General features: G+C 41.4%; 1 protein-coding gene and 2 long non-coding RNA genes across 27 annotated transcripts in view; 2 read left to right on the forward strand and 1 right to left on the reverse strand.

Moving 5' to 3' along the window:
• Positions 1–3,004, forward strand: part of LOC144292768 (uncharacterized) — a 46,488-nt gene extending 43,484 nt beyond the window's left edge. Inside the window, exon 7 of one of the 3 annotated variants that reach the window (XR_013360110.1) lies at positions 2,608–3,000. This is a non-coding gene — a long non-coding RNA (uncharacterized LOC144292768). Of the gene's footprint in view, positions 1–2,607 lie in introns of all 3 variants that reach the window. The other 2 variants (XR_013360111.1, XR_013360109.1) reach the window with 2 other exon arrangements.
• Positions 1,596–17,191, reverse strand: LOC144292769 (uncharacterized). 9 transcript variants are annotated; one of them, XR_013360115.1, is made up of 9 exons: positions 17,112–17,176; positions 9,859–9,946; positions 5,116–5,260; positions 4,427–4,642; positions 3,927–4,008; positions 3,371–3,423; positions 3,052–3,160; positions 2,580–2,748; positions 1,596–2,414 (listed from the first exon to the last, which is right to left on the reverse strand). It is a non-coding gene; the product is annotated as an uncharacterized LOC144292769 (long non-coding RNA). The 9 variants fall into 9 exon arrangements; XR_013360117.1 differs by having other exon boundaries at positions 2,580–2,756; positions 16,822–17,176; XR_013360118.1 differs by having other exon boundaries at positions 5,167–5,260; positions 16,822–17,175.
• Positions 12,558–26,164, forward strand: part of LOC144292767 (uncharacterized) — a 35,950-nt gene continuing 22,343 nt past the window's right edge. For 7 of the 15 annotated variants that reach the window (XR_013360101.1, XR_013360102.1, XR_013360100.1 and 4 more), the window contains exons 1-3: positions 12,558–12,635; positions 19,606–19,752; positions 21,328–21,394. Coding sequence is in view for 5 of the 15 variants with exons in the window: in XM_077863571.1 (XP_077719697.1) it covers positions 12,566–12,635; positions 19,606–19,752; positions 21,328–21,394 (284 nt within the window). In the remaining 10 variants the exon portion in view is untranslated. Of the gene's footprint in view, positions 12,640–17,224; positions 17,424–18,025; positions 18,158–19,239; positions 19,497–19,605; positions 19,753–21,327; positions 21,395–22,140; positions 22,176–22,289; positions 22,861–26,164 lie in introns of those variants that run through there. The other 8 variants (XR_013360103.1, XM_077863570.1, XM_077863569.1 and 5 more) reach the window with 7 other exon arrangements.

A 26,164-nucleotide genomic window follows, 5' to 3' on the forward strand; every position in this document is an offset into this window, starting at 1 on the left:
TAATATGTGGGGTTTGTGTTAGCTCAGCATGTTTTCAGCTTCTGCCATCAGATAACAGACAGATAAGATTTACACGCAGGACACACTCCCATGGGTGTATCCCTTGGCACCAGTAAGAGAGGCTATGGGTTCTGGGCAATTCCCAGCAGGCTGGCTGTAACTCCACCTCCTCTTCTCACTCAAAAAAAGAATACTGGAATGCAATGCAGTAAAAGGGGGTAATATAGTAGCGATAACCTTGACACTGTTCTAGTTCGTTTTTTGAAACATCATTCACAATCTGTAATGCTATCACGTGTTTTAAAAACTACTCTTAACAAACCTCACAATGTCTTGACGACATGGTTCAGAACTCATGGCTTCATATGCTCTTGAAGATTACTTTCCACCTCCAAATTTTTTAATTCTGAGAGTGGGTCTTCCAAAAAAGGAACTCCAAAACCTTTCTAAAATATCAAATGTTACTGTGATTCTTGAAAAGAGCACTCCTTTGTGCCCATAAGTTTGAATAGGAGTTGAATGTGTATTCGATACAGCATCACTGATCTTGATCCCTATGTATGGAGCCACTCACCCCATATTACTGATTGCCTACACCTGTGCTATTTCTAAGATTTTTTTTTTTTTTTAGAACGATGAGTTGGGAGGAATTGATTAAAATGTACTGCCCTTTCTTTATGTTAGTGTTTCCAAAAGTGCAGGTTAATGAAAAAAAAAAAGGGATTCTGTAGCCAGAGAATTATAGGTCAGGTGAGGCTCATCAAGTTCCTTTACCACAGACCTTCTCTAATCCATTAATCTACTCTGTTGATACGCCTTGTGAATCTCCAGGAGAGAAATTTGGTCTGCAGTGTTTTCCAAAGATTTTGAACATGGAACCCTACAGAACAAATATTTCCAGGAACATACCTTGAAAAAGTCTGCCTCACAGCAATATGAGGTTCAAAGTTTCCTGATAACTTGAGATGATACTGCAATGATGCTATGTACACTGGCTCATCCACCACCAACAGAATTGTGGTCCTGAGTGGTAGAGCTGTCTACTGAATGTGCTCCAGTCCCTTCCCAGTCCCTTCTTTCCCCATCTATAGCCCAGATTCCATGAAAGCCAAGTGTGGCCCCATGCTGGAAAGTGTGTTGCTACCCTTCTCAGGCACCGACAGACTTTTGTGGGGTAGTGGACCAGTGGTCAAGACATCCAGTCCTGGACCTTGCTCTGGCCCCCAGTAGAAAGGTGGCCAGGGGTGGGACACCAAGAATTAATGAGATAGAATAATTAAAATACTAGCAGTTGTGTTTGTGAAATGAGCTGACGTGTTGTTTTTAATGTTGTTTAGAGTCGTAGTTTTAAAAATAAAATAAATGGCCTGTCACACTTCCAGGCACATAGTCTATGAGCTTCTCAAGAACATGAACCTGGAAAGTACTATTGTGAATGGTCTCACTTACTGAGTACTCCATGTCTGATCTAGGCTAAATATCTTACATCCCGATCGTGTTCGTATGCTACCCCCCCAGAGAGGCCTTTCCTGACTGTGCTATCTCAGCCCTTGTCACTCTCCATGCCCTAACCAGGCTCTGTGCTTTATAGAATTTATCACAACCAACGTTATATTATTTTTCTGTTTACTGTTTATTTCCCCAACCAGAATTTAAGCTCCACGAGGACAGAAGTCTGGGTTTGTTTTGTATTTTTTTGTTTTCTCTGCTGTTTCCTTAGTACCTAGAATAGTGCTTGGAACAATATAGGCCCTCAATAAAGTATTTATGTAAGGAATACATAAATGAATGATCTCGTGGAATTCTAACCACAACCCTATGAGCTAAGTCCTATTATTAGCTCCATTTGATAATCGAGGAGACCGGGTCATGGAGATTAAGTCACTTGCTGAGAGGACATAGTAAGTGGTAGAGCCTGTATTCAGATCTAGATATGACTGACTCATCTTTAGCCACCAGGCTATGCAGCCTTTTCATGCACGCTGTGTTGCTTCTCAGCAGGTCATATCTGGCCTCTGTGGGTACTCATTAGAATGCAGATTATTGGGGTTCACTCTGATGTATTGACATGAGCGGAGGGAGGGCTGGAGGAGAAGAAGGGGTAAGGAAAGGCAGAGAAGAGAATCGTGTCTGTCTCAGACACCAGTCCCCGCATGGACCGGGCTGATCCGGTGGGAGTCCAGTCTGAAGTCTTCCAGAGAGAAGGGATGCAGGAGAAGCCGAAGGAGCTGTCTTCACAGGGGGCTCCGTAAGTCCTGGGATACTCTAAGGCCCAGGTGAAAAGCCAGCACCAGGTTGGCCCCTTTCGGGTTAGCAGCTCCGGAAGCAGCAAGGGACAGCCGGAGCCCAGACACCAGGACTGTCACAGAGATCATGGAGGGGATCTTGGGAACTGGATGTCATCAACACAGAGGCTGGAACAGAAAACAAATGCCCACGGCACATCAGCCAGGGGTTTCCAGAACAGCTGGGGAGGGGGTCAGAACTTGCTAGGCTCTGCGGTCCCCGTTTAATCAAGCGTGGGCAAGTGCTAGCTATCGACATGCGGATCATTACTCTTCCAGTGATTCCATTAGTACCTTCCAATATTATTTTTCTTCTTCCAAGGTTTCTGTTTTCCTTCGTCTGGTTGGGCCTGGGTGGTTCTGCTCCCTAAAGTCAAGCTGGCCTCCTGCTACGCAATCCCCCCGATGGTAACCAGAGGACAAGGTGGAAGTGCAACGTTGATCTTCTCCTCCCTGGGACTACCTGCAAGTCTCCGGTGGTTTTAAACAGAAGACAAAAAAAGTCTGGAATCAAAACACTACATGGAAGGATTCGGAGTCCGCTCTGGAGTCCCACCTCTTGGCATCACATCCTCATGGACATGGGTGAGCTCCAGAGAGAGAAAGGAGGCTTTTGTCCCCCACTTGGTCCAGACCCAAAGCCACCTTGCTGTGCCTACATCCTGCAGTGTCACAGGATTCGAGTGAAGCTGCCCTGAGTTTCCAGCAGCTGAGCTTGCTCTTGAGCCACCCCCCCGCCCCCCCAACTACAGAGCTGTTAACTCACCGCTCCTTTGTTTACACGTTAGCTAGATGAAGTACACCTACTCAGATTGTGAAACACCATTCATTGTTTTTGGCGAGTTGCTCTCTAGGTGTAGTCAAGAAGTCTTATTCTGGGGGGTTCAAAAGTGTTTCATAGCCATGTCAGCTCCATAGTTATGGCCCTAAGTAAAACCCTTGACCGGAGAAACGAGTTAAAACTCCCTATAGGTGAGGTAAGTAATTAAGCAAGGGACTGCATTTTATTGTGTAAATTATACTCCATTTACTGTAAAGCTGAGCTTCCAATAACCTTTATAAAGTCCTCACAGGTAATGACTTACCATGAATTGTGAGTTCCAGGGCTGCAGAACAGAACACGTTGGTCCTTTAAATGCTATTGGGAAAGAGAAACTAGATTAAAACGAAAAAAAAAAAAAAAAAAAAAGCCCTTTTCCCAGTCTCCAGCGATTGAAGGCTTTGGCATGGGTTCCAGGGTTCAATCTTGGTTTTCCCCCCAAATCTCCCCAGGACGGGGTTATGCAAATCTTAGGTGTAGCAAGAGTTGGGCATGAAATCAAAGGGCTGTTTGGGAATGCCCGTAGCGTACGGGCCAGTTGCTGGGGTACTGTCCCCTCTCCTGGACGGTTCTGCGTCTCCCTTCCCTGGACACAAGAGGCAGGTGACCACTGCTCTCAGGCCCACGAGATTGCACGACTCCGCGAGTGAATGTTGCCCCCTCGAGTTGTGCAAAACACCAATCCTTACTCCTGTACCGCGGGGCGGTTCATTTAACTGCCTGCCAAACATGATGTTCACGTCTGGCTGGATCGTCCCTTCTGGCATTCTTTTCCCACCACCTGGATCAGGTTAAGTGATGTCTTTCACCTCTGTTTTTACCTTTGCCTGCTCTTCGTTCAAAGATAAGATCTTTCAGCCAGTCCCCAGGGGTGTGATAGGTGACATCTGGCACCAGGGGGACCTGAGAATGAAAGAGAAAAGGTTCTAAGGCAGGTGTCAAAGAAGCTGGGACATTCGTGCCAGAAGAACTGGCTCGTGACAGAAAACAGTAGTTTTGATCCTGGATCTTGTATCTGGGGCTGAGTGTTAATAGACTTTGAGCTGAGGGTCCCCCCCCAGGGGGTTCAGCGGTTGAGCGTCTGCCTTTGGCTCAGGTCGTGATCCCGGGGTCCTGGGATCGAATCCCACGTCGGGCTCCCTCTGCCTGTGTCTCTGCTTCTCTCTCTGTGTCTCTCATGAATAAATAAATAAAATATTTTAAAAAACAGACTTTGAGCTGTTTTTTAAATGAGGGCCTACATCTGGTGACCTTTCACAGATGAGAAGGACAATGTCTCCCCTCCAGCCACACCTCCTGATTGAACTAAGCATTCACTTACAAAAACAGCTGGTTCCCCGAGGAAGGCTGTATCCAACTAATCCTCCACAGAAATACTTGGTTTCAACAGAGAAAATAAGCTTGCCCTGTTCAGCATAAAGCTGGATCGCACTTGCCCCCGGGGCCTGGAGCGAGCAGGGTGGCTCTGCCCATTAGGCACTACGGGCCTCAGCACCTGGGCTCGCAGCGAGAACATTTGCAGAACCAATTAAAATACCTGCGACCCGGGGAAAAAGAGGAAGAAAGAAAGAAAGAAATGTTATGCTTCCAAACTCTGGAAGTTGTGAAATCAGAATCTTAAAATGTTGACTGGCATCGCTGCAAATTACAGCATCTGTCAACTTCATCAATTATGAAAGTTGATACTCATAAGGATCTCATTACAATGAAAAACAACGTGCGGATTGGATTTTCCGACCTAAAATTTCTCCTTCTGTACCCAACGATTGCTGAGAAGTTGTAACGAGTGTGAATCAAAGAAGTTACCCGTCGGAAATAATTTTGAAAGCCAAATTAGAAAGAGCCTTTCAAATGTTTTTGCCTCCAAATTGGGACTGTTGTGGGTATATGTTAATATGTTTGATAAGAGCTGCCTAGGACTTCCAAGGCTCAAAGGGCCCCATGTGAGGGTCATTTCCCCTTCCTAGGATACTTTTGAATTGTATCTACAATCCGTATTTTTCCACTGACTTAAATCTTTACAGGAAACGTTCCCAAGGACGTCGCTTGGTTCTACTCCACTTATCTCCTTGAATGTTCCCACAGCAATCTCTCGTGGAAGGACTTTGTTGAGCAAAGCATGGCATCTGGCCCTTTCTTTCAAGATCTTCAAGGTCTGGGAAGGAAGATAGGAAAGAAGATAAATTGGAGCACAGCTGCCTTCTGCAGGTTTACTGTCTGTTGCTTAGAGGCACTGGGTTCAATAGGTTTTTATTTATTTAGTAAGCATTTTCTGTGCATTAAGTACTGTTCTCAACACAAGTGCTATTTAACAGTTTTGCAAAGATTAACCCATCTAATTCCCAAAGTAATCCTGTGAGGTATTATTATCATCCCCGCTTTACAGATAAAGAATTTGCTCAAGGTCAGTCACACGGCAAATAAGGAATAGAGGCACGATTTGAACCCAGCCTGGCTTGAGAGCCCACATCACTGGTGTTTTTAAGGTATGAATTGAACCGTATAATCAGAGCCAGAGGGGCTCATAGAAAATGCTACATAACTAGTTGTGTACAGGTATGATGAAACAGGCATCTCACAAAGGAGATGATATTTGAATTGCTTTGTATCAAACAGGAATTTGCCCAACAGATGAATTGGAGAGGACAGGATTAAGACATACATTCCATGTAGAAAGAAAGGCCTATGCCATCATCTGTATGTATAAAACAAACAAGCTGGTAAGATGATTTATTTTGGGAGATGCAGATAGTTTATATGGCTGGAATTCAATGCGCCAGGGAGGATTTATAGAAATGGGGCTTGAAAGGGAAGCAGAGAAAACATAAATATGTGGGTCATTTTGAGGAATTTGGTCCCTGGTCAGTTTTGACTTTGGTCAGTTGAATATTGGTGGCCTCTCCCCACTTCCCTCCACCCAAACCATTAAAGAATAGCTTGATACACTCAACAATGCAAAACAAAAGTTTTTTAATGTGCATGGAAGGAAATGACACAAAGTCAAAAGTCAAACAGCACACGAGGATAAAATATTTGCACTGTACAGCACAGTCCTTTTTCTCGATGTACTAAGTGTGTTTACAAATCAATAAGGGAGTTCTGTGTGGTGATGGATGTTACCTGGACTTATTGCAGCGACCATTTCACAATATATACACATACCGGATCATTATGTTGTACACCTGAAACTAATGCAATGTTATATGTCAATTAAAAAAAAATAAGGGCAGGGGTGCCTGGCTGGCTCAGTCCGTGGAGCATGTGATTCCTGATCTCGAGGGTGTAAGTTTGAGTCCCACGTTGGGTGTTGACATTACTTAAAAATAAAAAATAAGTAAAAATCTTCAAAATAAAAAAAAAATTAATTAAAAGTAAGGGGGAAAAAAGACCAACAAATCAAGAGACAAAGGACATGAACTGATAGTTTAAAGCAAAGCCATCTAAGCCATTTATAAAGGTGCTCTGCCTTCTTAAAAGAAAAATGCAAATGCAAACAAAAGTAAGATATAATTGTCACTGTTGGTTTGGCAAAGATCAAAAGGTTTGGTAACACACTGGCCCAGCCAGTGTGTGGGAAACAGCCATGTAGAGACACTGTTGGTAGGAGGGTCAATTGGCAAAACCTTTGTGAAGATAATTGGGCAGATTCTCTCAACACTACACACATACGGATTTTTTCCCCCGGACAATTCTACTCCTAGGAATTCATTCGGCAAGTACATCCGCACATGGATATGGTGTTGTGCATACCAGGACATGTATGTTACAAGATTGCTTGTGATAGGGAGAGATTGGGGCGGGGGGGACTACATCTTTTTCACTAACAAACTGGTTAAATCCATTATGGGGCAACTACACAGTAGAATTCTTTGCTGTCTTTAAAAAGAGCGAGTCTGTCCCATACCTATTGATACACCAAAATCTTCCACATACAGTGGGAAAAGCAAGATAGAGAATATTGGGTTAGGTTTTCACCATCTGTATGAGCATGCATGTTTCGGGAAATGGGAATGGATTAAATGCTTCTGGAAGAATCATGAGAAGCTGGTAACCCTGGGTGCCCCTTGGGAAGGAAACGGGGACAGCTGGGAAGAGAGAGATTATGAACATTTATTTTTTTGTTGTGTAAGTTTGGTGTCTTTTGAGTGTTTGCCATGTGTTTCCTATTTTTTATTTATTTTAATTTTTTAAAAAAGATTCTATCCATTTATTCACGAGAGACACAGAGAAAGAGGCAGAGACATAGACAGAGGGAGAAACAGGCTCCCTGTGGGGAGCCAGATGTGGGGCTGGATCCCAGGACCCTGGGATCACACCCTGGGCAGAAGGCAGATGCTCAACCGCTGAGCCACCCAGGGCCCCACACCCCATTTTTTATTTTAATATTTTGCTTTGTATTATCTGATTCCAAATTGTTAAGTTTTAAAATGTTGGTTGACCACCCCCTCTATCCCCCTGCCGCACCACTGCATTGTTTTGCATTTGGTAGGAAGATCAACTGGTAGATATTCCATGGATTTAACTTCCCATAAAACTCCAAACTAAAACCTCTTGACTTCTTTGTGTGACGCTGGTCATCAGCCTTCCTGCAGGACAGGCCGCTGGCAGAGAAGGTGTGTGTCCCCGCGAAGGCGTGCAGCGGAGCTCGTTGGAAGATTTCTGTCTCAACACCCTTCCAAATGTTGGCCTTCTCTGACTTAAGCCCAGAGATAAAGACTGTGAAACTTCTGTCTGGCCAGTTTTGGTTGTAACCAAGCGAGTGCTTTCTAGCATGTAAATAATTGTCACCAGCTCTCATCAAAGCAAGGCTCAGTTTTGCTGAAAGGGATGAATTCATATACTTCTTTTTAATGAAATATGTGGTATCAATGTCCTTTGCTTTCATAGGCTTATGTAACCACCGAGGGACTGATTTCTTCCCTTAATAAGATGAGTGCAGAAGACCCAAGTGTGTTCATTTAAAAGAGGCTGTGTTGAGACCTCTCAAGGTATAATTAATAAAGAGAATAAAGGATCAAACATTATTTCCACTGACAAAGCCAGGCCCTTCTAATTAGTCAAAACTGCCCAGTGGCCTTGCAATATTTTCTTTGCCAGGAGACAACTCCTAACCTAAATGTTTAAGTGACTTCTTGTTGAGCTGGTTTCGGAGGATTAAGCTTTAGTGTAATTTCATCTTTCCCAGGTGTGAGACACTTGTGTGTGCAGTAATATGATTCTGTTCTGTCAGGGAAAACAGGGTGTCTTTGTCAGCACTGTTTGACGGAGTCAAAGCCCTGAATCATGACCTCACTCTCGGCAGGCCTAAGCCCTGTGTGGTTACCACTTGCTCTTCCGTCAGGAGATTCGAGGGTTTGCGGGCTGGCACGTGGTCATGTTGATGAGCAGAGTGGAGATGGTGCGAGCCACTGGCCCAACTGGACTTCAGAAAGCGTCTGATTCCTTTGGATTTAGCTTCTAAGGGCTGAGCAGTAGTGTCTCTATTTTCATCAAGGGTGAAAAACAAAATGCTCAGTAATTAATGTGTGTCTGCTTTAGCTAGTAGTTAGGTTAATCGTTTTTCTGACTCCTTGGATGATGTTCTCAATAATGGTTTCTTGCTCAATGTTTGCATTTTTGATGTGTAATGTGTACTCTAAGTATTATCTACCACCGAATAACAATAATAGCTAAATTTATTGAGTTCTAAGAAGAGCTGGGTACTGTTCGATGTGCTTCATGGATTATTGCACCTGATGCATACCGCTGTAATGATCATGTCCATTTTACAGATTGAGAAGTGAAATTCAGGGCAAGGTAAGTAATCTGACCAAGGACGTGAGGCTGATAAATGGTGGACGTGGGATTCAAACCCAGGTGTATGGATCCAGCATTTTAGCACATAACCACAAAGTTATTTACCTCCATTTATCACATGCCAGACACATGAAACCCTGAGACACAATGATTGTCATCCCCACTTTACAGATGGACAAATAGAGTCTCAGAGAGCTGAAATAAGCTACCCAGGTCACACAGGGAGTAAATGGCTAAGGCCAGCTAACTTGGATCCAAATCTGAGTTCTTAACTCACAAATCATCTGACCAAGAAAGGTGCATCTATTCCTATCTTGGTCCACATGGAGCACATGCGATGGGCGGACAGGTATGGGCCGTGTTGCCATTTGTCTGCACCTGTCCACAGAGGGAGTCACAGCAAATGAGAGACAGTTGTACTCGGAGCTGGGATTATAAAAATGTGTTACTGTTCAGTCTTGCTCTTACAGTAGCAAGGAGTAGAAAAGAGTCTCAAGGGCTGGAACTTTAAACATTATAGGTCAAACCCCTCATTTCCCAGATGGCGAACTATTGCTTCAGAGGCAGAAAGCAGCTTAGGTGAAGTCAAAGAGGAAATATTCATGGTCTCACTGGAGTTAGAACCAAAGCCTCCTGACCCAGTCTAGCGGTCTTTTACACCTTTGTGTTACTGCAGAGTTTCCCTGAACCTTGGATTGCAAAAACACCATTTGGGCCTGGTTCCTCATCGCATGGTTTTAAGGGTCAGCCCTGTTCTCTCGTGTCAGTACTTAAAAGTTCTTTTTCTGAAGCCTCTATACAGTTAGCCCAAACCATACGAATTTGACACAATTATGTGTCAAAAAGATTGAATAGAATGGATGTATTGTGATTCTAGCTGATAGGTGTTCATTTAGAGAGTAGCAAGGAGCATAGTCAGCCTTGAATTTAGTAAATCAAAAAAATCATGTTCTTTACTTGGATGGCTTCTTTATCCAAATGTGCCCCCAAACCTGTGTGGATACTTCAGTCTTCTCTTGTCACCCAGAAAGAAACACGGAGCAGCCTGAGAAGAATAGAGGAGGACACCATAACGAAGGCTTTCCCAAGGCTACCAGTGAGATGAGCTGTTAATGCCTCTGGGTTCTTGGCAATTAAACTTTAAGATATGCCTTAATGCCACCATCAGTCCCACCAAAACCAGGTCAAACTTCCTTCTCCTACATTCTCATACTACCCCATAGACCTGTTTTGGAGCATTACACTTTTTTTATTTACTTGTAAGATGATTTGCCTAATTTCTTTCAACTCTGGGAGGGCAGGAACCTGACTGGTGTTGCTTACACTGCATCTCCAGTACTTAGCACCATAACCAGCACACAGCAAATGCTCATCAAATACATGTTGAACAAATGAATGAGCAAAAATTAAAATGCAATGTTTGTTTTATTCCTATCCTCACGACCCAGCAACCTAATGTCAAGATTTTTTATTTAAATTTAAATCTCACGGTGGAAATCTGTAGAAAAATCCATTTTATCACTGTAATGGGCTGGACTGTCCCATGACCAGCCAATGACCTATACCAGGTATCAATATACTCAGAAGGTGGCCCTGGCAAGGACTCTCCTTGAAATTTCATTGTATGGCCATGAGGCTAATATGTAGATTAACGTAATTGGGCCTTAAGTTTTGGGATCTTTAAGATCTACCAGCCAGACATCACTATAAACACTTGTTCCTCTTCCTTTCTGTTGGGGTGAACATTCTGGCAATTCCACTCCTGCCCCTCTGCTGCCCTGGCTGGCACAGATGCACACGCAGTAGGTCAAAGGTAGGCCCAGTGGTAAATCCAGCCATGTGAACATGGGCTGGTAAAGCCATTTCGGAAATGGAAGGTCCAGTCCCCCTTAGTTCATTAGGATAAGAGCTAGGACCAACTGGAACACAGTAGAAGATGCTCTAGAATAGATTTGGGATGGGAGGGGGGTCTTAGGAAAGTGTCATGGTAGAGAATGAGGCTTTTAGTGTTTGTTCTATTTGCCTAAGCTAAGGCATAGAAAGATGGGACGCCTGGGTGGCTCAGTGGTTGAGCGTCTGCCTTTGGCTCAGGGCTTGATCCCAAGACCCTGGGATCGAGTCCCACATCGGGCTCCTTGCATGGAGCCTGCTTCTCCCTCTGCCTATGTTTCTGCCTCTTGTGTCTCTCATGAATAAATAAATAAAATCTTAAAAAAAAAAAGAAAGAAAGAAAGAGAGAAAGAATGGTCCTTCCCCAGTTGGAATAAGGACTGTGTGATTTGGAACCCTAACTGCTCTTAATTGCCTGGCAATCTTCTGGACAAGATCATTATCTGCAGACTGGGCAGACTGGAAGGTAGAGCCTTCTCCACTGACATCTCAGATGATCCTCTCTGCTTATGGAACATGAGAAAGTCAGGTCCTGGGAAATAGCTGAGACAGATTGCTTGTTTGAGAAACCAACTCATCAAACAGGACCTAATTGGTCTAAGTTCGAGCTGAAGTTGACAACCAGAAATCCCTGTGTCTGTTCTTACACACCGAATTTCTCTGAGTGTTCCCAGAAAAGGGGCTTATCTTTAACCCTCCGACATCAGGCTTTCATTTTCCAGTCTTCCCCAAGTGCAGCCCTCTCCCTTTTGGGATCTGTGTTTGTCAGTGCTTTCTATGCTGGCCCTACTGTTTCTTTTGACAGTTCTGTCCCAATACCCTGCCTCCAAGGTCCAAGCAAGGGCAAGAGAAAAATATTTTGCGGCCTTCTACCTTGGAGTGAGTCTCATGCTTGATTTATTCTTGTTCTACACTGGCTGTGTGAGACAGAGTCCAGTTCAGCCCTAAGTTCTGAGTTGTGAGAACCTGGATATATACTTTGCTTCGATTTCCAGCTGTGTGACTGACCACATCCTCTAAGCTATAAGGTTGAGGCATCTGAGCGCTGAATGGTGGCCTTAAATTATTATCACAAATGTCCCCTGTATTGCCCCCTCTTCCTACATCTTATCAGAGGGGTGTGTAGTGGAGGACTGTTGGTCTGAGATACAGTCAGATGCTAGAACTTCTTATGAAGAGCCTGTTGGATTTTAAAGTTTAAGGACTTCAGGCAAATTTTTTAGAATACACTGATTCTCCTTTTTGCCAAATTCAAAGGTGTCAAAAAAAACCAACCCCAAAACAGAAGAAAAAAACAAACCCCTATTTATTAAGCAGTATACTGAGTACTTTGCATACGTGATCTCACTTATATAGCCCTTAAAGAAGGCATTTTAGTGCCCACCAAAGTCACATTCACAGTAAATGAAGGAGGCAGGACCCAAAGTTTATTTTTCAGAAATTAAGTTCATATTCTTTTTTTAAGTTCATATTCTTAACAACATCATGCTATATATATTTTTTCTCAATCTTACTCTTGATTTTTCTACAGCAGATGATCTTTTGCCTTCTCTTTTCCTTTTGAAACTCTCACATTTTAAACTGGATGCTATGCTTTTCTGATTTCCACTCTTCCACTCCCTCTTTCTCTGTTTCCCACGTTGGTTTATTTTTTCTCTTTTAGACTCTAGAATGTGCCCCCCCAAAACTCAATCTTTCTCCTTGCCTTTGGAAAGATCACCTATACTCATGGCTTCAATTAATCCTTCTATGATCTCACCAGATTCTGAATACCATGACAACAGAGACCAGCTCTGTCCTATTTACTGAAAATCGCAAGCATCTTGCAGAATGCTCGACATATAGTAGGTGATCAATAAATATTGTTAAATAAATGAATGAATGAGTGAATGAATGGGTGAGTCACTGATCTGTTGAGATCTTTCAGATACTCTTTTTCCAAAGCTTAGACCTTTTTTTTCCAGCTACCTTTTGGATATTTCCACCTGAGTACCCTGTCTTTGCTATAAAATGGTAGTAAAAGTTTAGTAGAAAAATGACAGTTTGCTGGGGCAGCCATACTAGTTAGACTCCCTCATGTTTTCCCAGTGAAGGCAGCTATATAAACTTTCTTTAGGGGAGAAGGTTGGTTTCTTCCAACGATGTGAGTTTGAGCTCCTTTGAGAGGGTGTCAGTGTGGCTACTGGCTGGAGTCCTTGCTAAGTAGGCATGGATGAAGAAAGATCACTGGATCCGAAGTGACCGGTAGCTCATTTGAAGGTGACAATATCACCATACTCATTGGGTAAATGCATCCTAGTATTGAATGCCCAGGGAGACTTAATTCCAGGTCAAGTCTAGGCATGGAAGAAGAATGAGCTCATAGCCATGAAGAGTCATGATCCTATCAGAGCCTCTAGATCTGTCCCTTGGTTACTGTTTCCTGCTGTGAGTCTTCAAATATTTCCATAAAACTTGGCTGTGAATGCCAAAGTTGGTGGCTGGTTTTAGTTACTAGGGGTGTGGTCCAATGAGGATTTGTTCATTCTTAAATAATTAATCAAACAATTTGTGGGAGGTATAATCAGAGAGACTTAGAGGCTGGATGACATCTACTGGCTGAGTCATGCTGTCTACTTGTTTCATGCTTTTTCTTTATCATGTGCTTCTGGTGGGCATTAACATGTGATTTAAAAATCTGCACACTTCATGCCTGATATCACATGTTTATCCTCATGCTTCCATTCCAAACCAATTTGATCCCAATTTTCCTATCTTTCTCCTTCCAGGCATCTGATCAGCCAGTCAGGCCATTTGTGGCTGCCAATGAGTCTGTATATATTTTAAGGCCGGACCACTTCTTTTGTCCATACAAAGTGGGTGACACATTCATCACTACATACTCTGTCCACTGAAAGAATTTTTGCCTCACCACTGTCTTTCAAGGCCACCCCTAGATGGAAATAGAGTGCAGCTGCTGGCCACTTTTGGCTTATACCCATATAGTGAGTTGACTCATGCATAAAGCAAGTCCAGGCTTTTTTCTTCTCTGTCAGTTGGTGGTACAGAATCCACCATGTAACCTACAGGTCAACTCAGTGTATAACCTCTGGCAGCTTTCTTGTGACCTCTGGGCCAACTCATGCCTGGCCCCAGGTGTTCCACTGCTCTCTTTTGAATTGTGGCTAGGCCTGTCTGCACTGCAACTTGGTGGATCTGAAAAACCCCACACAATGACAGGTGTTCTGGATGCATGGTCATGTGGTATATTAGTCAGGGTTCTCCAGAGAAACAGAACCAATAGGAGGGGTACATTGGTTACATATCGGTTATATATTATATATGTTATACATACACACATACACACATACACATACATATAGAGAGATAGATTTATTTTAAGGAACCTGATTCACATGACTGAGGGCCTGGCAAGTAGAAAATCTGCAAAGCAGGTCAGCAGTCTGGAGATGCAAGGAAATACTAACATTGCAATCTTGAGACGGAAAGCAGTCTGGGGACAGTATTGTTTCCTCCTCAGAGCACCACAATTTTTCCCTTTAAAGCCTTTCACTAATTGGATGATGTCCACCCACATTATGGAGGGTAATCTGCTTTACTCAAAGTCTACTGATTTAAATGTTAAGCACATCTAAAAGAAATATCTTTCAGAGAAACATCTAGACTGACGTCTGACCAGACATCTGGGCACCATAGCCTGACTTAGTTGACATATAAAACTAACCATCACCATTGCTGTCTCACAGACAAGTTCTACAACTCTACAAAAGCACACTAAAGTTTTCAAAAGACAAATAATTTTCCACTGCAGACGTCCAGGACTTGTTGCACTGTAACTCTTGCAATGAGACTTGCCATAAACTACCCATGACATCTTTTCCACCACAGATTCTCAATATCATGGGATCTTCTGGGTCATGTGTCCCAAGCACCGGGGCTGCCTGCACCACAACCTAAAGATTCTGTAGAATTATTTTCTGCTCTGGATCCCACTCCTAGCTGGCAGCCTTCCAAGACTCTCAGTATACAGACGGGAACAGTAGTATTTCCATGTGTGGAACATGTTGCCTCCAGAACCCAAAGGAATCTGCTAGGCATTGTGCCTTCTTCTTTTTAGTAGAAAGCATAAGATGTAATCATTTGTCTTTCACTTTAGATGAGATATCCTAGAACACCTCTAACTACTGGACTTTTAAATTTTCTCCTCATGTGTCAAGTCCCAGAATCTAGTTTATCTCCCATCCAAGCTACTACTTCTTGCTCCTTCAGCTCATTTAGCATAATGACATCAATGCAGTGGATCAATATATGTTTTGTACGATATACAGAAAGTCAAAATCTCTTTAGACTATATTATGGAAGTGAGAGCTAACACAGCCCTGGAGGAAAACTCTAACTATTGCCCATTGTGCATGAAGACAAACTCTTTCTGACCCTCTTTTCTGATACAAAAATCAATGGCTCCATAGTATCTGAGGCTATGTTAATCTTCTCTAGCAAAGATGCTACATCTGGTATGATAACTGCAGTTGGATTTGTGATAATCTATTGTCATCCATCAAGAGATGCTCCTGATTTTTGTAGGGACTCAATCTGGAGTTAAGTGGAGATAAAACAAGGATCTCCACTCCTGCCTCTTTTAGATCCTTAAGGATAGCATTAATTTCTGTTATTCCTCCAAGGATATTAATTTGTTTTTTATTTAGTATCTTGGCTGGGGGCTGAACAGGGGTAGGTGGCAGTTTTAATGATTTCTACTTCGCCTTCTATACTGTGATTGATAGATTGTACTTCACAGGCCAAGAATCCAATGTGGGGGTTGTACCACTACATCTATTTTAATATATTTAGAAATGACCAGTAGGTGGGTCCATGGGCCCTATGGGCCCTTAGTGAGCCAGAACTTGGTCAACAATCTATTTATAACTTGGCTCCCTCTGACTTCACTCTAACAGAGGGTCATGATGATGACACTTTGGGTCTCCAGCTATCATTGTCACCTCGGACTCTGAATCTAACAATTACTAGCGCTTAGATATATCCTCTTTTGCCAAGGAAAATAAATTAACTCTCCTCTAACCAGCTTTATGTCTCATCCTTATGTCCTTAGAGATTTTATTTACTTATTTGAGAGAGAAGGAGAGAGAATGGGGTGAAGGACAGAGGGAGAAGTAGATTCCCCGCTGAGTGGGGAGCCTAATCTGGGGTTTGATCATGACTTGAGTTGAAGGCAGATGCTTAACTGACTGAGACACTCAGGTACCCCACCTTAAGTCCTTAGAATCCCACAGCACAGCCCTGGGTCCTGCCTATACCTGTAGCTGGGTATTATTGCTCCCTGAGGGTCCCTTTCCTCTCTTATAGCACAACCTTGGCTGGATTATTCTACAACTTAATCCTGGTTCCATGGCCAAGAGGGGGAGGTGGGAGTAGATCTTGGGGGATACTGTCTTGAGAGGGAGAGGCCAGCAGGAGTGCTAGCTCTTAATAGGAAGCAGAATTGACTTTTGCAGGCTCAGAAAATTCAGGGAATATGGGAATTAAAGATTTTCAGGGACATTAATGCTGATCTCAATGCTGATTTCCTATCCAATATGCCCAGGTCTGTTCTTTCCCATCAAGAACCTTGATCTTGTGATGGTAGACTGGCCCAAGTTGGTAGCTGAACATTCTTTGCATCTCAGATATTCTGATAATTAAAACCTGAGCCTATTCTTCAGCTTTTCTGGCTCTTCTACTCTAGCTGTTGAGGGTCTCTTGGCTGCCATGGGAGCCTCTAACTTTACTGTTGGCTTCCAATTGCCTGTTAATCGCTGTCAGCCTTCTATTATCTTTTACCAGAATGATGGTCACAGTAGCCATCAATCCTACTGTCCTTATAATGACTGCTACATCCATAATTTTCAAAAGCCTGAAAAACTGTGTGTGCTAGTGTTTTCTCTTCCTTGGTATATTAACCCAAACTACAGTCGGTGAAGGTTATCACAGTTGGACCATCCCCTTTTATCAGGGGCTATTGGATCCACCTACCATTAGATGCCAGCTTGGTGATAAGAGATTCAGCTCACCATCTCTATTTTAACCCTGCTTTCTCAGACCACTCTTGCTGCTGTCACAGGCTGAGTAGCCCAGGACACAGACCTGGAGATCAGGTTTAGTGTACAGAATGTTGATTTGGTGGTATCCTTAGGATCAACACATGTGGATAGGGTGATCAATTTATCCTGGTTTTCCTGGGGCATGTTGATTGTAGCACTGGATATCCAGCATCCTGGAGACCCCCTGTGTCCTCAGAAAACCAGGACTATTAGCAATCCTACCTGTGGCAGGTGGGGGTGCAGAAGCAGTGTTGAACAGAGGGATAAGTCACCCTGTGAAGAAAGAATTCTGGAATTAAATTGTTCCATCACAAATGGCCAGTGTCAGGCTGAAATAGCCTTCTCTTTGAGTCATTAGATGTGGGCTGCCCTGGGAAGATCATGGCCTTGGGTAAGCAGCTCTATAGCAGAGATGATCTCTGAATGGGGCTGACAGCTAAAGACTGTGTCTATGGACAGCACTCATAGAAGCTGGAGCAACAAGTCCTTTCATGAAAAGGGATCTGGTCCTACATCTCTGTGTCCAAGATAAATGTACGTAGACATATTTGTATACTTGCATAACTGTCTGTGGAGAGATGCACAAGACCTTGGTAATTGGTTTCCTCCAAAGAGAGGAAGTAGGCAGCCAAGAGAGAACAGAGTAGAAGGAAGAAGTACTCCAAGGATATGCACCTTTGCACTATTTGAATATTTTTATCATGTTAAATGTATATGTACCTTGCAAACATGAATTTAAGTTGAAAAATCTACTCAATAAACAAAATGGAAATAAATTAAGAATTCAAGACCTAAGGATATATAATGTCTTTAAAAAAATACTCATTTGACAAATATTTATTGAGCACCTATTATGTACCAGGATCCTTAAGCTCCAAAAGTGAAAGCTAAATAAAACTCCTTTACTTATGGATCTAAAAGTCTACCGTACCTCTTGTTAATCAAATGGGTAAAAATATTTAAATTCTACTGAGTTTATATTCTTATTTTTTTTTTATCTAAGCCAACAGAACCAGGTGGGCAGCACGAGATGAATAGTAATATTAATAAATTGAGTTGTTATGGAACTGCCATCTGATTTTTCACAAAATCTGAACAGTATATCCACCAACACTGGGCTTTTTTTTTTTTTTAAGATTTTATTTATTTATTCATGAGAGACACACAGAGAGAAGCAGAGACACAGGCAGAGGGAGAAGCAGGCTCCATGCAGGAAGCCTGACACGGGACTTGATCCCGGGACTCCAGGATCACACCCTGGGCTGAAGGTAGGCGCCAAACCGCTGAGCCACCCAGGGATTCCCCCTCTCCCATTTTTTAAAGATTTTATTTAAACACTGGGCTTTAAACATGCATTTTGTTTTAGTCTCAACTTTATCCTTCAATGTTAATTGTTTATATTTATATTTCTTCCTTTTCCTCTCCTTTCTCCACAAATCATCTTATTATGTAAATTTGTATATGGTCCTCAATCCTTTTCAGAATGAGTGTAGGTATATATAAATAAAATATAAATGCTATACATTAAATATGTGTGTGTGTGTGTGTGTGTGTGTGTGTATGGCATATGGAATCAACAAGGCTGAGGCAAAGCACCTCATGTTACTATATTTATGGGACCATGACACCAGTGCACAAGTAAAAGTAATAATAAAAACGCTAGCACAGTTAGCTCTCCTCAGCGTTCACACTGAGCATCACCATTAGTTAATCATTTTATTTCCTTAGAATTCCTTTAAGATGTAGTTCTTATGAGGTGTTGCTTCTAAAAGACTCTATTTTCAGCAAATATAAAATCTGATTTAGTCTGAAGCTTTCCTCATTAATCCGTTGTTTTATGTCAGGGGAAATTTCTTGTATCTTCATGACACCTGCCCCCTGGCCAACTTAACGAAATGAGAACAACTTTTTTTTTTTTTTTTTTTAAGATTTTACTTATTTATTCATGAGAGACACAGAGAGAGAGAGAGAGAGAGAGAGAGAGAGAGAGAGGCAGAGACACAGGCAGAGGGAGAAGCAGGCTCCATGCAGGGACCCCGATGTGGGACTTGATCCTGAGACTCCAGGATCACACACTGGGCCGAAGGCAGGCACTAAACCACTGAGCCACCCAGGGATCCCCAAGAATAGCTTTTGAGATCATTAAATCAGCCCCACTCTCACCATCCCCCACCCCTGCCATCTTTTTTTCCTTTGCATTAAAGAATGAACTTCTGCAGATTTTCAGCTTTTCCCCCAAGGTTTTCATATGGTTCTAGAACATTCTCATTGTGAGAGCTTGCCCTGGTGGCTTTAAAACAATGTGTGGGGAAAAATTGTGCATGAACCAACACAGCTTCCGAGCTACACGGATATACCAGCATCCTTTCTGCTTGCCAATCCTGGAGGAAATCCTGCTCAGAGAAGCCTGCATCCCCTCCACATCCAAGTTAACCTTTTATTTCACAGGACTGTATAGCTTCTGTTATTAGTCAGACATGGTATCAGCTGAGATTCTATTATGAAAGAACCCATCTTGAAACAACTGAAATTAAAAAAAAAAGCTAATTTGTTCACTCCTTCTGACTCAAAAGGCTGAAGGTGAATCGGAGGCACTGCTGAATCCTGGTACTGAAACTCACTATTTCAGTAGATAGTTCTCTGTCAGAGCTCGATTTTCATATCTGCTTTTTACGTTTCTCTTTGAATGTTGGTTGATTTCGTTCTCTTCTACCAGAGACAGAGTTCTTCTGTGTGGCAGGGAAGATGGCTTTGCAGCTCTGCCTGAGTCAAGAAACTCAAACTTGGAACATTCCCTGTGGACAGGGGAATGGTGTGCCACGATGGGCCAGGTCAAGTGCTGACTCCTGCAGCCAGAGGGCAGGTAGGACTTGGTGACCGTCGGTTATTCCAGAACTCCGTGGGATAGCAGGCAGGGTGGTGGCTCAGTAGGTTTGACTTGGCTCATGAGGTCATGATCCTAGAGTCCAGGGTTGGAGCCCCTCCCCTCCAATTGGGCTTCCCGCTCAGCGGGACATCTTGTTTCTCCTTCTTCCCTCCCCACCTCTCTCTCTCTCTCTCTCAAATAAATAAATAAAATATTTTAAAAAAAGATCCCTAGGAAATGTCAGTCAAACAATGGAAGAAAGAGAAGTGATTCTGCTCAAGGTTCATGTAAAATAGTAAAAGTGCTAGCTAGCACATATGCTGAGAATATGTGCCAGAGAGAAAGTATAAGTCAAGACGGAAGATAAAAGGAATAGAATAAAAGATACATGTTCAACAAATAAAAAAGAGAAACAAGAAAAGTCCCCCCAGCGAGTAGGAGAGGGGAATAAAGCAACAAATAAAATCTCCTTTATTATGTAAAAGGTGGGCAGAAGAAATTAAAAAGGAGAACAAATAGGAAAGCCACAATCTCAGGGTGTGAAAGCATTATGAAAGATTAGAAGTGATAATACACACTTTCGTATATTGTGGGTTTGGTTTAAGGGTCATGTTTTTATTTCATATTGGGACTACAGGTGGTGATTTGTTTCTTAAGTAAATAGGAAAAATGCCTAAAGAATATGGGAATGGCATTGAATGATTGAAGATTAACAGCTAGAAGTAGTTAAGGCCTGGGTTAAAAATCACACTTATTTGTAAGCGTGGTGAGTCAGAATCATTGTAAATGCTAAAAGGTAATTCTTAGGAAGTCACCCGGGGCAAAAGCAATATCCTTCACAGCAGCCAGCTTTCACAACAGAACAAGGTTTTTAACAGTCCTTCTTGGCTGGGAAGGGAAATTGGTTAAGTGAGGTAAGAGTTCGATTTTGCTCTCTGGATAAAAAGAGGCAAAGGAGAAGATTACAGGAGGTCCTGAAATTTAGGAGAATGGAGGAAAGAAGTCTTTTTCAGAGACTTTCTATGCACACAGTGATTGCTGCTATGACATTGATGAACACAGATTGGAATGAGTTCATTCATTCCATTGTGTGATAAGATCACCAGTTAGAGACACCATGTGATTAAATTAACTGCAATAATTGCTGTAAAGAGAATTTAAAGGGCAGAGTTCGATCTGGCATCCTGTAAAACGAATGGTTTTGAAAGTGCCATTGGAAAGTGTCATTTAGGTGCAGAGCCCTTAGAAGTTTGAATTTAAAACAGAATCAGCACATTTCTAAGTTGCGTGAGACAGAGGTTATCAGGAGCCTATGCTAATTGTAGGGAAAGGAAAATAATTGTTTCTTTAATAACATCCTAATATTCTAATATTTTGATGTTAACCACCTCTATGACTATTGTTAAAATATGTATGCAGTTTTACTAAAATGCCAGAAAGAATTTATATGAGGAATAAAAACAGATGTCAACCTAAAAATGTCCCCATGTACATTTTAAGTTTGAACGATTTAAAAATGTAGAAATCAAATGCATATATCTGAATTTGCTGAAAGATTATTTGTTCATCCAGGTCGGACAAATGTCACAGACTTTAGAGCCAAAGGTTTAGGGCAAATTCTCACCTCTGTGACTTACAGGTATGTATTATCAAGGTAACCTTTTGGAATCTGTGTTTTCATTTGTAATATTGAGGTTTATACTTAAAAAATAAGCCTTTTGGGGGCACCTGAGTGGCTCCATTGGTTGAGTGTCCAACTTTTGATTGAGGCTCAGGTCATGATTCGAGGTCTTGGGATCAAGCCTGGCATTGGGCTCCCCTTGAGGATTCTCTCCCGCCCTCTGCCTTGCAGCTTGCTCTCTCTCTCTCTCAAATGAATAAATAAATCTTTTTTTTTAAAGCCTTTTTGATTGTCTGCTATGTGTGGGCACAGAGCTATGGGAATCAGTAGGACAGGGTGCTAGTTCCCCAGAAACTTCTATGTGTGGGTGGAAGGTGGTAACAGTGCAATCACAGGGCTGTTGAGAAGATGACTAGGAAAGTGGAAATGTTTGCTAAACTACAAGATTTTATGCAATTATTTTTATTAAACATAGTAAATGAATAAAGTGATTCAGAGTTTGCTAATGGGAAGACTCATAAAAATTAAAGACATTTCAATAAAGAGATATTAGATAAGCTTTATTGCCTCAACAAGATTTTGGAATCCTATTCTTTCTAATCTCCTCTTTTGTGATGTAATATTTGACTGATTTGTTTACTTATAACTCCCCCTTCAGTGCTCTCCCAAGCAGGGATTTAAGACTTTCCCAGTCCTAGCCCATTAACTATCATGATCAATTATGTCCATAATATCAAAGTTAATATGGCATTCATTCTTCTTAGGTTCATTCCATTCCTGGTGGAATTGGGAGGAGGAGGTGAGGCAGACATTTCATTTTATTCCAAATTCCCACCTGCTTTAATATTTATGGGGCGGGGGGGAGGCAAGAGTCATTCATTCCACAACTATTGACATCCACTTATTTTCCTAGTTTTGCAGCCATATCATTTGAAGGATCATGATTTCCCACCTAGGGTTGGACAGGAGCATTCAGTGCCCTGGGGATGTCTATCTATTTCATTCCTTTGGTGTATCCTTCTTTTAGTAGGTTTATATCAAACAGATAGGCTTACAGATGGCCATCAATGCTTCAACTGGGAGAACCTTGCATTGGACACCAACAGAACTGCCTGCTTCCAGAGAGAACTTATTACACTAATATACTGTATTTCCTTAGGATAGGATACTTTGCTTTTTACCTAGTTTTTATTAAATAACAGAAGCCAAAATGAGCATAAGATTATACACACACCCCCACACACCCACACCCACACAACTTTTTATATTTAGAGGATAGGAAAGAAAAATTTATTAATTGAATCATTCATTCATACCTGAAGAAAGAGAAGGAATCTTAGCTAGCTAGTGAGTTCCACTTCCAGTGGTATTATATATGAAAAAGTTAAAGAGGCTGTATACCAGGGCAATATCCCTTTTTTCTTATTTTAAATGTGATGGATGCAATGAAACCTGAAACCAACAATGAACATTTGTGAAACCAATGGGAAAAATATTTGAGTGATTTTAAAACACATTATTTAGGGGCACCTAGGTGGCTTAGTTGGTTGAGAGTCTGCCTTTGACTCAGGTCATGATCCCAGGGTCCTGGGATCAAGCCCCACATCAGGTTCCCTGTTCATCGGGGAGCCTGCTTCTCCCTCTCCCTTTCTCTCTACTGTTCCCCTTTCTTGTGCTCTCTGGCTCTCTCAAATAAATAAATAAAATCTTTTTAAAAAACCCACATTATTCAAATAGTAGATAAATTGTTGGGGATGACTTGGTCCATATATTCAAAATGGGAAATAGGTATGATTGAGGACCATCTATAAATACTTACTGTTGAAAGAATGAAAAAGACTAGGCTAAGTTCACAAATCACATATATGGTACTATATTTTATGGGTGATTAAAAGAATTTTTAAGGTAATTTTGACTATTGGAAATTTTCTCTTTATTCACTAACTTTCAAACCTAAGATGTAGGTCACTTGAAAATGCTTTCTTAGTTTTATTTTTCCTTCTGGAGATAAAAAAAAAAAATGATATCAAGTAGGAAAGTAAAAGGATAAGTAAACTAATAGAAGGAATAGAACACTATATGTACATTTAAAGGGATAAAAATTAGTCATACAGTTGAATAATAAATGGAAACTCAATGCATCATCGATAAATGGTCCCCAAAGATTTGGGAAGTATTAGGTCAGTAAAGACAAAGATGCTTCTTTGTGAACATATTAAAAGTTCTTAGATTTCTAAGTCCCCAATGCCTATCTCAGAAGCCACATATGCTTTAAGAGGCAAACTCTCTTTATACCCATAAAAGCAATTGATATTACATTGATGAGATAAAGTTAATGTGGGAAAGTGCAGAAGGCTTACTGAATGAGCTTGGTTGGTAAATTTTTTACTTGGGTAATTTAACTTCTGAATTTAATTTTCTTCATCTGTAAAAGGAAGGGAAATAATACTTTCAAGGGTTATTATAAAAGCTGGATATAATGTATTTAAAGGTCCTTACCACATTGACCAACAAACTGGGCAATCTGGAAGAAAATGGACAAATTCCTAGAAATATGGAAACTACTAAAACTGGAACAGGAAGAAATAGAAAATTTGAGCATCTTTAAAAAAAGAAAAAAAAAAGGGGGGGGGCAGCCCGGGTGGCTCAGCGGTTTTGTGCTGCCTTCAGCCCAGGGTGTGATCCTGGAGACCTGGGATTGAGTCCCATGTCGGGCTTCCTGCATGAAGCCTGCTTCATGCTTCACAGCCTTTCCCTCTGTCTGTGTCTCTGCCTCTCTCTCTCTCTCTCTCTGTTTCTCTAGTAAATAAATAAATAAAATCTTAAAAAAAAAAAAAGAAAATTTGAACAGATCCATAACCAGCAAAGAAATTGAAACAGTAGTCAAAAATCTCCCAACAATCAAAGGTCCAGGGCTAGATGGTTCCCCAGGAGAATTCTACTAGACATTTATATATATCTTTTTATATTTATTTGGGGTGGGGGAGGATAGAGGGGTAGAGGGGGAGGGAGAGAGAGAATCTCAAGCAGATTTTGTGTAGGGCATGGAGTCCAACTTAGCGTGCAAAGCTCAACACAAGGCTCATTCCCATGACACTGAGATTGTGTCCTGAACAAAAATCAAGAGTCAGATGCTTAACAGACTGAGCCACCCAGGCACCCCTCTACCAGACATTTAAAGAAGAGTAAATACCTATTCTCCTCAAACTGTTCTAAAAAATAAAAATGTAAGGAAAACTTCCAAACTCATTCTACAAGGCTAGCATTATCTTGATTCCAAAAGCAAAGACCCCACTAAAAGAGAAGAATTGTAGGCCAATATCCCTTATGAACAGAGATGCAAAAATTCTCAATAAGACACTAACAAATCGAATCCAACAGTACATTAAAAGATTTATTCACCATGATCAAGTGGGATTTATACTGGGGCTGCAGGGGTGGTTCAATATTTGCAAATCAATCAACATGGAATACCATATTAATAAAATAAAGGATAAGAACCATATGATCTTCTCAATAGATGCAGAAAAAACATTTGACAAATTACAGCAACCATTCTTGATAAAAACCCTCCACAAAGTAGGGATAGAGAGAACATACCTCAACATCATAAACACCATATACAAAAGACCCACAGCTATTATCATCCTCAGTGGGGGAAAAACTGAGAGCTTTTCCCCCAAAGTCAGGAACATGACAAGGATGTCTACCCTCACCAGTACTATTTAATATGGTACTGGAAGTCTTAGCCTCAGCAATCAGACACAGAAATAAAAGGCATCCAAATCAGCAAGGAAGAAGTCAAACTTTCACTATTTGCAGACATGATACTCTATGTAGAAAACCCGAAAGATTCCACCAAAAAGTTGCTAGAACTCATACACAAATTTATCCTGCAAAGTTGCAGGATATAAAATCATTGTACAGAAATCTGTTGTATTTCTAAACACCATAATTAAGCAACAGAAAGAAAAATCAAGGTATCAATCCCATTTACAATTGCACCAAAAACAATAAGATACCTAGGAATAAACCTTGCCTAAGTGGTAAAGGATCTGTACTCTGAAAACTATAGAACACTTATGAAAGAAATTGGAGAGGACACAGAGAAATAGAAAGGCATTCCATGCTTACAAATTGGAAGAACAAAAATTGTTAAAGTGCCTATACTACCCAAAGTAATGTATACATTTAATGGAATCCTGTCAAAATACCACCAATATTTTTGCACAGAGCTAGAATGAACAATGCTAAAATTTGTATGGAACCACAAAAGAGCCTGAGTAGCCAAAGCAACCCTGAAAAAGGAAAGCAAAGATGGAGGCATCATGATTCCAGACTTCAAGTTCTATTACAAAGCTATAGTGATCAAGACAATATGGTGTTAGCACATAGATCAATGGAACCAAATAGAAAACTAAGAAATGGACCCACAACTATATGGTCAACCAAACTTCAACAAAGGAGGAAAGAATATTCAATGGAAAAAAGATAGTCTCTCCAACAACAAAATGGTGTTGTGAAAACTGGACAGCAACATCCAGAAGAATGAAACTGGGCCACTTTCTCACACCATACACAATAATAAATTCAAAATGGATGAAAGACCTAAATGTGAGACAAGAATCCATCAAAATCCTAGAGGAGGACACAGGCAGAAACTTGTTTGACTGCAGCCACAGCAATTTCTTATTAGACACATCACTGGAGGAAAGGGAAACAAACAAAAAAATAAACTATTGGGACTATGTCAATATAAAAAGCTTCTGTACAGAGAAAGAAACAATC

The sequence above is a fragment of the Canis aureus genome, chromosome 21 (assembly GCF_053574225.1).
Source record: "Canis aureus isolate CA01 chromosome 21, VMU_Caureus_v.1.0, whole genome shotgun sequence".
Lineage (NCBI taxonomy): Eukaryota > Metazoa > Chordata > Mammalia > Carnivora > Canidae > Canis > Canis aureus.